This window comes from Neospora caninum, chromosome III, assembly GCF_000208865.1.
Source record: "Neospora caninum Liverpool complete genome, chromosome III".
In the NCBI taxonomy this organism is placed as follows: Eukaryota; Apicomplexa; class Conoidasida; order Eucoccidiorida; family Sarcocystidae; genus Neospora; species Neospora caninum.
The window spans coordinates 711,619-726,432 of NC_018388.1; the positions used below are offsets into that span (position 1 = coordinate 711,619).

Consider the following 14,814-nt stretch of genomic DNA (forward strand, 5'->3'; position numbering starts at 1 on the left):
AACAGAACAAACCGAATAACGGAAGGTGAGGTTTGTGAAAGTTGACGGTAAGACAAACGTGTTTAGCGACGAAAGCCGTGAGCCGGTATGGTGGTCATTATTGGGACTCTAGCACACTAAATCAACTGAAGGCAAGAAAACGCTACTTTCGCTGGATACAAATTCCGGCCACATGCCGTCGGAACGTACTACCACGTTTTTTGCCCCAGGCGTGGACGCTCAAGTGCTGTGCTGCCATCTGCGTATGGTATTATGTAAGTGGTCGCGCTCTTCACTGTGGCTAGGGAAGCAGAGCTTGACGTAAACACCCGCACTGCACACAACCTTATGTTGCGTGATTTTGCTAAGCTCGTGTATGTGCCCCTGAAATTATGTACCATGGCGCTAGGCGTGTAGAAACCCTTTCATAAGGAAGAGGCGACAGTCCTAGGTTCGTGGGGTGGGGGCGGTCCGACCTCGTCTGTATCGTCGCAGGCCGTGCCTTGTCCTCAGCCGGGACTGATCCTGCAGGCGTTTAAGTCTAATACAAGTAGATATTTCGCGCGAGACTGCGACCGGGAGTGGATGTGCTATCGAGAGCTAGGAAACAGCACCCTACCCAGTTTTGATTTTACGATCTTCTAATATTAACTCTTGATGCTTAGACTTGCTTATTAGAAAAAAGTTGTGTTCGCCTTCGAACACATCTGCTGGGGCTGAGTGGCATCTGAAACTGGTCGGTCCTCGATCTTGACGGCGCATGCATGCGAGGGGTAGACGGCCTTTCGGCGTAGGCATGCATTTGCTTCGTGTTCAGGATCTTCAAGACCTTCTCTTAGAGTTGCCTCCACAGTTGCTGTTGCGCCAAGTTCTTTATCGATGTGGACGAGGTTGAGTACACCTGAGGGCATCCTTGTTGAGGAGAAACCCCTCTTCTCGTGACGGTCGCAGACTGCCGAACCAAAGTGAAAAATCCGGAGCGTCTCCAACTGCAGTCTCCTTGTTCCGACTTTTGTCTCACGAAGAAGGCATGCCGAAAAAAGTAGCGTTCAGGGCCCACTAGTGACATTGGGGTTTGCACTCAAGCATCGTCAGGCTGAATAGGCGTTAAGGTCGGTAGGCGGCCTTTAGTGTCTCCTTTCGAGAAAAGCGGCACTGTTCGATCACTTTCAAGCCCACACACGCCCTTTCACGTCGCACCGCGTCAAAAAAAGTCGTCTTTGGAGAACTCTGGTAGGCGTCACTTGCGGCAGACGCAAAACCCCGAGTCTCACTCAGAAGCTGCCAAGCCCCTCCAGAGCGACACCGATGGAGCGATCAGAACAGATGCAAAAAAACTCCCCAGGTCTTAAGTGTGCGGACTGGGAGGCTGCAGCCCTTAATTCCCAAGGAAATCCGTCAGCTCGTAGTCTCAAGGAGATCCTCGAACTCCAAAACATTTCACTTCACGCTCCATCTACAGATGCACGCTTACATGTAAGCATTTCTTGAGTTGCTTAGTACATGCAGCATACAGCAGTCAAACACGAAGCATTGTGCGGTAGGTTTAGCTTTCAAATCATTGTCGGTTGCTTAATCCCTTCGTGAGGGTTAGCGCACAAATGCTACGACTTCGGGCTATCAGTGCAGGTGTGTCAAAAACCTTGAATCGAAAGTGAAACGCCGCATATACGCAGCAGCACAGTGCCGCCGAATACGGGTTGGAGGACACCAGCCAAGGTCAGAATTTCTGAAGCAGACCAGCAGAAAACGACAGTGCAGTTTCAGGCTCTAGTTCGGTGTTGGTGGGAGGGGGTGGGCTTGCCGCACTCCCCCGTTTTCAGTCTACCGTCTAACCAGTTGTCTTAGTGGGGTGCGCATTTATGATGGTCGAGTGGTACCACTCAGCCGGATTGTCTCTTAGAGCAGTTATAGCAATCGGATGGTAACAGGGCCTCGTTTGTGCAGGAAAGTCGAGGGCAAATGCATGAAGTTGACCAAGCTCTTGCGCGGCACAAGGAGTACTATGCGAAGGAAGAGGAACAGTTTCGCATCAAGGAAGCCCAACTGAAAGTGCGTGAGAACCTGAAGAATGAAGAAGAAATCAGTGACATGAGGAGAAAGTGTAGTCACACTTGCTTCTGTGTCTCCAACCAACCAACCAAGCCGGCGTAGCCGCATACGGATAGCATCCCGTTTCACTACCGTTCAGTTTGCTGAGGGTGTCTTCTCTTTGTTTCTTCCAAAGCGGTGATACAAACTGGTGTTCATCTAGTCCGCATTTGCCATCCCTGATTCCCCGTATCGCTGCCGCTCTACGTTACAAGACGTCTCCCGCCGGCCATCACACAATTCTTTACTGGTACTGCCGACCCTTCCGGAGGCTTCAAAGGGGTGCTCAAAAGATGCGGGGCTGTCCACTGTGTGGCATAGGACAAAGAGGCACAGCTCCAGCTTCAGTTGAACCGATTCAACAAGTTCGTCGACACAAATGAGGAAAAGAGACGGCGAGCAGAGAAGCGAGCTGCGGCAGAACGAGAAATCATCAAAGAGAAAGAAAGAACAATCGCGACGCTGAAGGTCGTGGTAGAGCAAATGGAAGCCAAGGAACAGAAGCTCGAAGCCGGCGTTAAGCGATGTGCGTCAGACTCCCGGCAAGTGTATGCTGGAGAAGAAGGTGCCTACGCAGGGAGGCTCTTTTACATTGGGGTCTAAACCTTAGAGCAAACGGGACGCCGTCGTGGTACGTTTGCCGCTGTGTGGAATGTGATGTTCCCATAAAAAAGCACCACGGCTACTTGCCGTATCCGCAGCATGCTCGTGGCCGTTTACCCGAGTATACCAGGGTTGATTACCGCACTAAAGAGAACTTACCGTGGCTATTTATGCTCTATAGTCCTGTTGCACGAAAGAGTTCATGCAGAGGTAGTAGGTCTGCCGCCTTCTGGCAACTAGAAACAACTTCTCCCTTGCCTCACGATTGGCAATTTTGAAGAAGCTATGCTGCTGGAAAGCAATGCGTCTTACCTTACAGAGTGGGCAGGTGTATGTAGATGTACTTACCGGTTTCTTTATGCATATGCCTTGCACTGTGTAGAGCAACATAGTCACATAGCAAACAGAAGTCGTACAAGCATCGTCCCACTTACTATTCACAATTGCTGCTGTGACACGAAGGCTGCATCACTCTCTTCGGGGTGTCTGGGTGGCAGATAAAAAATTCGAGGAATTCCTAGCTGCGGTGATGCACGTGCGTGACGAATTTCAAGAAATCTCGGATATAATGAGTCGGTACGACCTGCTTCAGTCGGTCAACGGAACCTTGGTGAAAAAAGAAGCGGATATAAACAGGAGAGCTGACAGGATCAGAAGCTCCTACCAGATGTATAAGAAAGACGCAGCGAATGAAGTCCTGGTAGGAACAGCCGTCATACTGACGTCACCGTATTCTGCTCGCCTCCCGTGGCAAGACAGTTTTTTTTTGCAATGAATCTGCTAGGGTCGGCACACCACACGGCACGATGACGAAAAGTAAACGGACAGCTCCGATATGTAAGACATATGACTTGTCCGACTGATCACTGATACATCAACTGCATGTGCGGGAAGGAAGGGGAATTTCGCCAGGGATTCCTCATTCCTCATTATTACTTCACCGGCGAAGTCACCGTTTGGGCTCATACGCCTACATTGTGGCTTCTTTGCTCAGGAAAAAAACAACGCTGTGGCAGCGCTACAGCGAGAATTAGAAATGTGTGAAAAGGATAAAAGTAGCAAGCAAGGGCAGGCCGAAGAACTCCTCAGCCATGCCAGCGAAGAGGCATTGTATTTTGGCCAGTTGCTACTGTCCATAGATAACCTCTTCCAGAGATGCACGCAGCAACGGCCAAACATTCAGCACGCCAACCAACTCGTGAAGCGCCTTCTCCGACGCCAAGTGTAAGTATGCATCCTAACGGTAGTTTCACTACGCTGAGAGCAGTTAGTTCACCTGTCACTTAACCTCGTTGGGCCACCTGCTAGCTGCATCACAAACACAAAAGTAGAATCCCCCCTTATAGCCGTTTTTGAAAGACCAGCGTTGGGATATATGTCGCAATTGCATGAGCTGGCAAATGGCGAAGCCCCATAATGTCCCGTGGCTCGCAGTGTGTAGATTCCATTTTAGGTGAGGCATATTTGACTGATCGTCTCGACCCGTGGTAAAACGCCACCTGGGTCACGCAAAGCGATGCCTCGCATGCTCACAATGGGAACTGATATGCATAAAAATTTCTTCTGGTGACAGCCTCAGAGTGCAGCAGCACAAAACCTGAGTCACGTGTGGAGGGGGGCTTGAGCAATCTTGAGGCGGGCCCTGCACAGGAATCGTGTCATAAAAAAGACAGCTGCGACGCGAGGGAGGCTGCCCTTGGATAGCGGCCACACCGGTTGCTTCCCGGTGCTTTCGGAAGCCCAGTTGCGACGATTGAACAGCCCCCTGGAAAAGTGGAGCCGCTTGTTCAACGACAACACCTGCGTGGCTTGTGGCATCTCTGTCGACGCTCAGGGCAACGCCGGAAACTAATGCGAGTTTCCCTGCTCCGCCTAGTGGGAACTCTTTTGGCCTGAGCGGCAGTCCTCGGGATCCGTCGCATCCAGTGTCAGCTTCAGGAGACTGTCGTGTCGATAGCGCCACCATGGGAGTCGCGAAAAGCTCTGTCAACGTGGTCCTTGCCCCACCAGGGGGGCCAAGCACGAAGATATTAGGCAGGCAGAGCACAGCGCCCCGACCAGCTAGTGTTTCCGCAGGAAGTGGGAACGAGAGGCAGGGGACCGGCGAGAGTTCAGCGAGGCAAGCAGCAAACAGGCAAGCGGCCCCGCAATCGCTTGCAAACTCAGGACCTACACTAGCGGCAGGGACGAAAAGCGCCGTGGCGCTGTCGCCAATGAAAGCAGAGGGCTCCTCTGAAACACCTCGAAATGCCGGAGGGAAACGACGCGACTCCAAGCAGGCGGAAAAGGGGAGGAACGCCGAAGAGCAGGACGAACAGAAGCACCTCTGTGACGATGCAGTGCAGATGCTTGGCGTCGTTGCATACTACATGAAAGACTTCAAAGACATCTGTGACATTTTGACGAAGAGTAGACGTCAGCAACAGAAGGCCGGGAAAACCGTCAATGTCTCTCTCGGATACTCACGGACTGATGGTAAGGCGCAATAGCGAATGCCATGTTAAGCTCGGCGGAAGAGTGAAGCCATCAGGCTCCCCAGCAGGAGGTCAAGTTAGTTGATGTGCACATCTGTGCCTCATTTGGAAAAGGAAACGCGTCAAAATTGACATGCGCATGCATATATGCCACGCTCGTAACTGCCCAAAATAAGGTTTGCGTAGTACCATCGTGGAATGATTAAGGTGTTACACAGTTAGCAAACAAAGATGTCGTTGGTGCCCGTCTGTCTCTGTTTCGGCAGACGTCGTGGAATTCGTCACACTGCGTGACGTGTATGCGATGAAGGGATCTGGAGGTAGCGGAGGTGGCCAAGGAAGTAGTGATGCTCTTTCGAGCGGATCCAGTCGTAGGTTCATCAGCAGAATGCGGGGACAGTTGAGCGCTGGCCCCACCACCCAACTCAATCGAACAAGGCTAAACTCAAGGTCGACAGCTGTGGCATTCTAGAGAAATGAGAAGTGTGCGGGCGGCGTTAAGAAAGTGTTCGCGTCTGCTGTCATAGATCTGTGTGCGTGATGAAAGTACAGAGTGCCTCGTATTTCCAACCATCCAACGGACAGTTAACACACATTAGCCCAGCGATGACCAGTTATCTAAAATAATAGTGGGGGAGTACCTGATGTGTCCAATCTATTCCATACAAACACCCGAAAGTTAACGTGTCGGTCCCCCCCCCCCCCGCCCAGCTAGTTCTTCATGTGCAGTCCACCTCAGCTTCAGGGTTGCTTCTCACGGCTTGGACGCCGGAGAAGCCACAGACACCTTTGTCTCTTTCATTCTGACCCCTCTGTCTGCAAATTCGCAGCGCCACTTTCGCTCATTTGTGCCTTCTTTCATTTGCTGGAAATACCGTCGTGTAGCCGGTGGCCTCCCACAGGCCAGGCAAATCGTATTCGTCCGCTTGGTCACGGAGGAAACGTCGCATTGGGAAGAAAGAGAAGGTCTTTTGGATGAGCCACTTGCTAGCAGAGAGTGCCTGCCACGATTGCGCAAGCTCGGTGTCTCGACGTTCACCACTGACTTACTCGCGCATGTAACGGGACGCACTCCCAAGCCACCGTGTTTCAACTACCCAGTCACGTCAACACTCAGACCGTCAAAGCCTGCAGAGAACTGTCGACAATGTCTAGATCTTGGGTGCTGAAACTGCCCAGGCCTTGGTGTGGTATACAATCATTTGGCCCCGGAAAGACTGGGAAGCAGCCGGTGAAGCACGGGGAGATTCAGGCTCACTTGGCAACCTTTTCAAGCTCGGGAAACATTCTGCTATGTTGTAGAGACTGGAGCATTCGGTTGTCAAAGCGAAGGTTTGCCATAAGGGTCGTAAACACGGCAGTTGCTCATCACATTCAGTTGCCTGCGCCGGTTCGGTAGACATGCTGCAATGCCTCCACAAGCGCATGCACAGACCGAGAGTGTTCATGCCTCGCCAGTCTCTGGATCTTGAGAGCAGTCCCTCGGCTTGCGGCTCTCCCCGACCTTACTTGGCTGTTCCAAAACGAAGCAGACAACAAATTCAAAAGAATGCCGATAGCATATTCAATGGCAACGGAGATTTCTGCTTTACCCTCACAAAAAAAGTTAACCTGGCTGCACGCTCTGACAACCAGCATGGACGGCCAGCCGGGCCGTGCACGCATGCGAGACGGGGAAAAAGGAGACACGGCGCTACACGCTGGACAAACACAGCATGTATGAGCGGCATCCCCTTTTTGTGGATGCTGCTGATCATTTTTTTCTCTCACAGTCGGTCTGTCTCATAACCACCCACGAAATATGGGCACCCCTCGTATCAGTAATCGCTTTTGCCGTACCACCGCGTGTGCGTCGACAGTCATTTTCAGTCGTTTCACATGGGCTCTCCACGAGACTCCGCGCCTCTGAGCTTCCCTGTGGTTGACTTCTCTTTCTTTTGGCGCGCAGTCTTTTCCCGTCATTGAGCGAAAAAACTGTGTGCCTCTCATGGGCCGTCCCCCAGAGTTCCCTCTTGCTCCGTGTAGACGACACTGGAGGTGCGCACAGGACGGCGTGCCAACATGAAGCCATAAACATGGAGAGGCTGTTCTTCGGGTTTAAACACTTCCCCTCCCCAACTTGTCTCGTTCTTCCTTTTCTTGTCTCCGTCCTTTTCACTTTTGTTTTATTCTGGCGAGGCGACGCAACAAGCAAGGATCCCGGACGCTTGCACGGGTTCCCGAGCGGTCTCCTGGCCGCTCAAGCTGTGACAGTTTCCGCAGCTACCGTTCCCCTGCTCGCATCTGTGTCTGCTTACTCTCACCACAACTTCCCTTCAAAACAATTCCTTCGTCTGGTACCCACGGGCAAAACCCCCGCTACTGCCCGTGTATCTTCGTTTCCCGAGCCTGCTTTCTCGAGCGAAACGGCAACTGTTTTCCCTCCTTTCTTAAGCGCCCGGCTGGGTTGGAACTTGCACACGTCAGCACAGACAAGGGAGAGTCCCCGTGGCAGTCCATTGGGCCACTTGGCTGCACCAAACAGGCGCCGCTTAGCGTCGCCACCACCTGCGCACCTCTCGTCTCTCTGGCCGGCGACATGGACTTCACCGCTTGCAGCTGTACGTACACTTCGAGTTGCGCCAGGTAGCCTTCCTTTACGCGTCTTCAGTTTGGCGCTGAGGAACGGGCGACTAGCAGAGATATTGGAGGAAAGAGACGGGAACAGTGCATCTTTTCTTCTGTTGGATAGCGCGATGCCGGCGGGAAGTCTTTGCGCAGAGGCTTCCGCGCTTCCCCGAAAATCAAAGGATGGCCACCAGGCGAACCCTGCGTCGTGGAAGGATGTCTCTGACACGGAGCGCCGGCAGAGAGAACTCGTCTGCGATCTTCTACGGACGATCCCTGTGTACGCGGTCGTGTCTACAGAGACACAGCAGCTCGTGCCCGCGGTGTTTCCTGCGCACACTGAGATTTCACGCGACGAGGTCGTTCCGCCCCATGCCAAACAGGGGAAAAGCGAGAACGCCACGCAGGGGAAGAAACAGAGCCGCAGACGAGAACTCGAAAAGCTACTCCATCAAGAGTTCGAGGCCCTGAGAAGGCTGGAGCAAAGGCAAGGCGTAGGGAAGGCGAGAGGCCTCGGTCTCTTCTTCCTCAGCCACCGGGATGCGGAAGTGTATCTGCGCCACGTCCAGTCGCAAACTGCAGAGACGGCGTTACCCGTGCCGCTCAGCGGCAGACCGACATCTTTGGCAATTGCGACGACTTCGTTGGCCAACGTCTATCCACTGCTTCTGCCCCCCCACCCGACAGATCTCCCGACAAAGCTCACGGCGTGGTCACTCGCCGCCGGAGCATCTCATATGGGCGAGGGTTCGAGGGCAAGTCTCTCCGCTGTGTTGCGGCGCGCGTTATTTGGCAGGAGAACTGCAAACCGACTTGGGAACTGGGTGGACCTTGACGAAGAGCGAACGCAAGATCTTGTCTCGCGCTTCATCCTCGTGCCCGATACAGCTCAGCTAGCAATCCTTCTCGAGGAAGGCGGTGCGGAGGCGGTCCTGGTAGGCACGCCGCTCTTCTTCATCTCCCGCTCGCCGCGCATCCCCTGGGGTCTTCTCGCTGAACCGTCGGCCTCTTCGCCCGGTTCGTTTTTGTTGTATTTGAATCGGAGAGACGCAGACCGAGCACTGGCGAAGACAGAAGCTCTCGGTAAACGGCCGTGGTGGCGGAAACTGGGCAGACGTCCCCTGGCGGTGCACCGCACGTCGCTCGAGTCGTTTCTCGAGGCGTTTGCAGCAAATGCAGCTGTTCTTGCTTCGGCGCCTTCTCAGTCGCCGTTCCTTCTCGTGCCGGCGTTCGACAGCTTTCGCCGAAGTGAGGAACAGCGACGCAAGGCCGACGCACAGAGCAAAGGGCTGTTCCCCGTTCTCGTTTCCCCGTTGACGCGGCTCTTGGCTTCGAATCCGGCGCTTCGATATCTGGAATGGAGGAGAAGAAAATTCACGAGAGACTGGCTGCAGCCACTGTTTCGTAGAGACAGAAAACAAGAAGGCAACGGACAGCACATCGGCGATCTCCTCCCGGAAGATGCATAGGCAGAGGACGAAAGAGCTCAGGAGAATTTGCGCGTTTCTCCCTTCATCGGAGGAGCAAGCTCGAAAACGCGCTTTCACGCGACTTTCTCTCTGTGCATCTCGCTTGGTCGCCACAGGCACCTTTCCGCGTACACACCGCGCGGGAAAACACGACTTTACAGAGGCCTTCAGTACAACTGGAACAGCGCACTCCATCTCTTTTGCAACTTCTGACGTTTTCTCTCTGAACTCTCGCTGCTTGTTCTACGTCAAGACCCGTGCACCTGTTTCTAGGCTTTGTTGAAGTTCAAAGATCTACAGCGGTGCGTTCAAGTTGGGATCCTCGAGTCGGTCGTTCGGCGTGGTTCACTGCGAACTTGCCTCTGATTGGATACGAAACCTTTTTAAATCTAACGGGCGTCTCGCAGGCATTTCCGTTCCCCGCGTTTCCGCGCTGTGGCTTCTTCCACCCGAGGCGCCACTGCGCCTCTCGGTGTCAGTCCTCGCACATGTTCTTAGTCCCTGCCGGACGTTGCGGAGATTTGCGATACCTGGGTGGGGGCCGAAGAAACTTAGCGTCCCAACGCCTTAGATCAGAGTATCTGCCACTCGCACTTCTCTGTGGTCTGCCTTAGCAATGCAGAAAAAGGTTCCAGACAATATGCCAGCTAACTTCCTTATCTACTTGAACTGATCGACGCTGTCGCGCGAGTCTCAAAAGTTTGCAGTTTGAATCCCCCAAGGTAGGAAGCCAGAGGCTTGAGAGGAGGACAGATCGAGGCAAGAAAGCTATGTGGCGGACGGTGCATGCGGCTTCCGGAATTTCTTCCCAACTTCCTGTATCTAGATGAAGCTGCGGTGACAGTCCTAGCTAGCGGATGCTACGATCTGCACACTACATGCATCTGCTTTTAAAACCCATGAGGCTCGCCTCTGGCATCGGCACAGCCATCCGTCGCGCTTGGGCAACGAAGCAGCGACACTCTAGGAGCGCGTCCCCGCGGCGCAAGCTAGGAGAGTAGCAGTAGACGGAGAGAAAGAGCAAGAAAGAGCGAAAGAACGACAGATAGAAAGGGAGCAAGAGAGGAGTGAGACTCAAGAGGAAGACAGGGGAGAGACTGCAAAGCAGTCACGTGCCGAAATATCCAAGAGCAGAGGGAGGAGAGAGAGTAGGAGAGGGAAGGAGTGAAACGAGCGGAGAGAAAGGAGAGGAAAATGAGACAGGCAGCGATGAAGGGACGAATGGCGAGGACAAATCATATGCCGGCACGAAGCTATCACGCGGAGAGGACACGGAGGTCACAAAGAACCGAACCGATGGAGAGAAGAACATTGCTGGGAAGCCTGCAGCACTGTCTGGGGGTGCTCCGAAGAGGCGGAACGCCCACGGCTGAGTCCCGGAGTTTCGCTGTCTAGCGCTATGAATCAACGGAACACTCTTTATTTAGAAGGGAGCCCTGCCGGAGGTTTTAAAAACTTTGACGTGCAGGTACTTGCGTAAAATGCGTAAACGCGAATCCAGCGGCTGCCGTCCTCACGCCGAGGGCGAAGATGGGAGCGGAACTCAACCCGTAGCCGCCAAGCACCGCAGAGAGGAGTCCGACGCAGACAGCGAGGAAAAAAGGTTTGGGTGTACACCCAAGCAGAGCACTGACCCCGAGAAGACATGAAGGGCCGGGGGCGACGCGGACCAACAAAAACGCGGCGCGCTGCAGACCGCCGGGGCTCCGAGAGACAGAGCGGCACAGATCGGTGGATTCGGCCTGCGTCATTCACGCTCGCTTGATATACCTGGCGTAGATGATGGAGAGAACGAAACAGGCGAGGAAAAGAAGAATAACAATAAGGAAGAGACGGGTGAAGAACGTAGCGTTGCTCTGTGTACTGAGCAGCCCTTTGACTTTCGCATTGAGATGCTGAATCTCCGCCGCCGCCTGCTCGGTGTGCGTCTGGACCTGCTGAACGAGCTCGTGCTGGACTTCCGCCTTCTCGCCGATCTGGACGGCGACGTGGGCTGCAAACAAGGGGACCGCCAGATTCGCTCGAAGCCTCCATATGCGACTCCTAGACTACGGGCTGACCTAAGGGGTGGCTGATCCCACCGGTCTCGCCGGCACGCCTTTTAACCCCACGCACACTGCACCAGAATCGCGACGTCATGTTTTGTCATGTCTCTCTCGCCCAGGCCGGCAGCTCTGCTCTGTTTTTGGCTTACCAATCCGATCGATCGCGTCTCCAACTTCCGCCACCTGCTTATCGAATTCTTCATCTCGCTCTCTCCACCTTCGGATGGTCTCCCGATCTTCCCGCGAGACTTCCTCGATCTGAGGCGCGCGTAGGGGGCTAGGCGTCTCCTCGTCGACTGCCTCGCCCCACCCGGACAAACGCCCGTCGGCACCGTCCCGCGCGAGCCGACCGGAGCCCGACGCGAGTTCTGTGAGCGTCCGCATGCGGTGGTCTCCTTGGGGTCCGGCAGCGATTGCCGTGCGCTTGCTTTCTCGCCGGAGTTCTTCGATGGCCCTGAACCAGACGCGGAGGCATTCGGGGGACGTCGAAAGAAACCGAATGTGAACATTTGCCGTTGTGACTCGTAAAGAGGGCGGCGAAGTCCCCGGAAACCGCGGGAGGGTACCGCGAGGGCGGAAGGCGCGGACGCAGGAGGCAGCGCGACACACGGCCGGAACCAGACGCGAGAGAAACGCAGCAAAAGAAGAGGCGCTTCGGAAAAGGAAACGTGAACCCAGAGGGCAGCGCAGAAAGGAAAGAACGGGAAACGACGGGAAACGGGAAAAGGGGTGAGAACCGGAACAGACAAGAGAGGGAATGGCAGGACAGAAAAAAAAGTGAACAGACTTTTTGAATCCGCGGGCCTACCGCATCAGGCGATTGATGTCGGCGTGGCGCTCCTCCAGATCTTCATCGGTCAACTTCTTTTTCTTCCGCTGTTTAAACTGCTGGCGGTATACAGTACTTATCTCCTCAAATAAGTCGCGAAGAAGAGACAAGTTGTCGTCGATTTCACCACCCAGGCGAACCGTCTCTAGAGTCGTCCCTGTCCACAGAAACGCCCGGCAGAGAAAGGCCAAAGCAGGCTGGGGAGAAAAAGTGCTGAGCCGAAGCCAGAGGGGGACGCCGCGGAATTTCCACTCAAGAAAGACTACAAACGAGGAGAGCGGACGTCGGCCACGACGCACAATGACAGCGGAGCCGAGACGAAAAAAACCATACCCCTCCTGTGGGATTCTGGCAACGCAAGGCCTTTCCGAGTCCGGCATTCTCTCGGTTCTGTAGTCTCCTGCGTTCTGCACCGTCATTTGTAAGACAAGATGCATGTAAATACTTATGTATATGTAGATGTGTGGGTATTCTGCGCACATGTATCACCGTCAAAACGTATGTACACAGAGAGATATCTGCGTTGTCTCCAGCAGGCGTGTTTCCCGCCGCGAGGGTGGCCAACAGTGTGCGTGCATCACCAGAAAACAGGGAAGGTGTATACGCGTCTGGAGGCGTGGCAACGAAGGCGACTTTCTCTTCAAAACTGCCGTGTAAATCCTATATATATATATATATGCATGGGGAGACACCTGCTGCAAATACACCAGTCTCGCCATGTTGACGCACCATCTCTGCGTGCTTGCATGCATGGAAAGTTTGGCGGCGCTCTGTCTTTCGCTTCCAGACTTGCTCAGCGCTAGATCGGCAGACAGCGAAATGGGGTGGCTGAGGTTTTGCGGGATAAGGATGTGAAAGACTAAGACGGCGAGTTGTTCCCGGACATCCGCGCGAGGGCTTGTGACATCAGAGCCGCGGAGGCTCCGGCGGGAGGGTTTGGCTGCAGCTTTCGACGCGTGTATCGACACTGGGTGAGCGTGTTTCCGGGTCTCTGTCGCGGAGTGTACGACTGGTTTCCTCTCACCTTTTGCGGCGCGCAGCGTGCGTCGTTCCTCAATGAGGATGTATGTGTTTTTGAGGATGCCTTCCATCCTGTTTTTCACAGCGAGGAACTCGTCTTTCTCCTCTTCTCGCTCTTCCTGTGTCGTCGCCAAACACTCTGCCTCGATGCTTTGGCACAGCGCCACCAACTCGCCGAGTTCAGGAGAGAGCGCGTCGCCACGTTTCGCGCCATTCTCGTCCTTTCCCGGAGAGGCGCGGGGCGCAGACGCAGGGGGAGTTTCCTTCTCACCGGCGCCCCACAGAAAGGCCGTCCAGCTCGTGTTCTTTGGAGTGGCCTTGCGGCTGGCTCCAGGCGGGTCTGCATGCAAAGAGTAAAGAAGTCCAGGAAAGGAAGGGGAGCCGTCTGGGGGGAGGGAAGGGGGGGGTGTAAGGGGGCAGAGCACACCGCCTGAAGGATAGCCGGTGTGGAAGTTTAGGGAAGGAACTAGCGAAGATGAAGGGGGAAGAAAGCATTCGGGGAAAGTCCGGAACGGACGAGGCAAAAACAACGAAGGCGCGGAGATGGAAGAGCGAGGGAGAGAGCGGAAGAAACGGAAGAAACGCGGTGCGCTGCTGACGGGAGACGGTAAATGCGTGCGGATGAAGGGAAAAACGGGGACGACGGAGAGGTTGAGAAGGGGCGGAGTGTGGAAACCAAGAGGAGCCGTGAGGACACAGGGTTGCGATGCGAAGGTAATGCTTGGAAAGAGAGGACGGACGAGCGGAGGCCAGGAGACAGAGAAGAGGGTGACACGAAAAGGAAACAGCAGGGACAAGAGAGGACTTTGGGAGAAGCGAGCGGCGAACACGCAGAAAAAAGGGAGAAAAGCGAGGAGACAGAAACTGTTCGGCGCACCACATGCATGCTTTCCCTCTCTGTTCGTTGATACACCATGAGTACGTCCACAGAAACGCGTTTGTATATGCGATAGCTAGACAGGCGTTTAGGACGCAAAGGTGTGAATATGTATAGGATGAATCTACGGGGAAAAGAGTGATGGGAAAATGCTGCAAATTCTGAACGGACACTCCCCGCGCACCTTAAACTGATGCGGTGTCCAGGTTGTTCGGCTCTTACGTCTGTAAGGCAGAGTCGGCGGTTTCCGCGCCTCTTTTCTCTTCTTTTTGGTGTCGACCTTGGGGAGGGAAGGCAAGTCCCCGTCTGAGGGCAGAACCTTTGACAGGCCCAGAGCCGTGCTCACGTTCATTTTCTTTCAGGCAAGAGAAACGACTGGAGCGGCACGGAGATACGCGAGGAGGTCGAGGGAGGAAAGGGGGCGAGACGAAGAAAGTCAAGGGAACCACGGAAGAGGCCGGAGAAAGGGCAGCAGACGACAAGGCGCCAGCAGAGAAACGCGAATCGGAAGAAGGCGGTGTGCTGCGCCAAGGAAAGGGTTCCCGAGAGGAGCTAGACGTGCCCCAGTAGAGTAGTCCAGCAAAGAGCGCATCTTTGCTGAGGAAAGAACCACGACGGTCTCGCGACGTGCGAGGCACGTGGAGAAGCGCGGGAAGCGTCTCTGCCTGAGGAAGCAGACGGGGGACTCGAGACGGAAGAAAAAAGACGAACTCAAGACTCGAGGCTCGACAGCGCGGATCAGCAAGACGAAGGATCTCGACGAGGAACGGAGACGGAGGCCGTCGGGCCCGAACGGAGCGAGGCAACCCAGGAGGCAGGA

At 54.5% G+C, this 14,814-nt stretch overlaps 2 protein-coding genes across 2 annotated transcripts; one reads left to right on the forward strand and one right to left on the reverse strand.

Annotated features, from left to right (window-relative positions):
• Nucleotides 1-1,941: 1,941 nt before the first annotated feature.
• On the forward strand, nucleotides 1,942-9,223 carry NCLIV_007780 (conserved hypothetical protein; the record flags this gene model as incomplete). The annotated part of the gene is made up of 7 exons (XM_003880289.1): nucleotides 1,942-2,031; nucleotides 2,392-2,596; nucleotides 3,171-3,373; nucleotides 3,668-3,897; nucleotides 4,508-5,148; nucleotides 5,414-5,518; nucleotides 7,908-9,223. 7 exons carry the CDS (start codon nucleotides 1,942-1,944, stop codon nucleotides 9,221-9,223), a joined length of 2,790 nt encoding a protein of 929 aa, XP_003880338.1.
• Nucleotides 9,224-10,974: 1,751 nt separating this feature from the next.
• NCLIV_007790 (conserved hypothetical protein) lies at nucleotides 10,975-14,346 on the reverse strand (the record flags this gene model as incomplete). Its single annotated transcript, XM_003880290.1, has 5 exons — nucleotides 10,975-11,216; nucleotides 11,418-11,722; nucleotides 12,077-12,254; nucleotides 13,122-13,457; nucleotides 14,217-14,346. 5 exons carry the CDS (start codon nucleotides 14,344-14,346, stop codon nucleotides 10,975-10,977), a joined length of 1,191 nt encoding a protein of 396 aa, XP_003880339.1.
• Nucleotides 14,347-14,814: the final 468 nt, after the last annotated feature.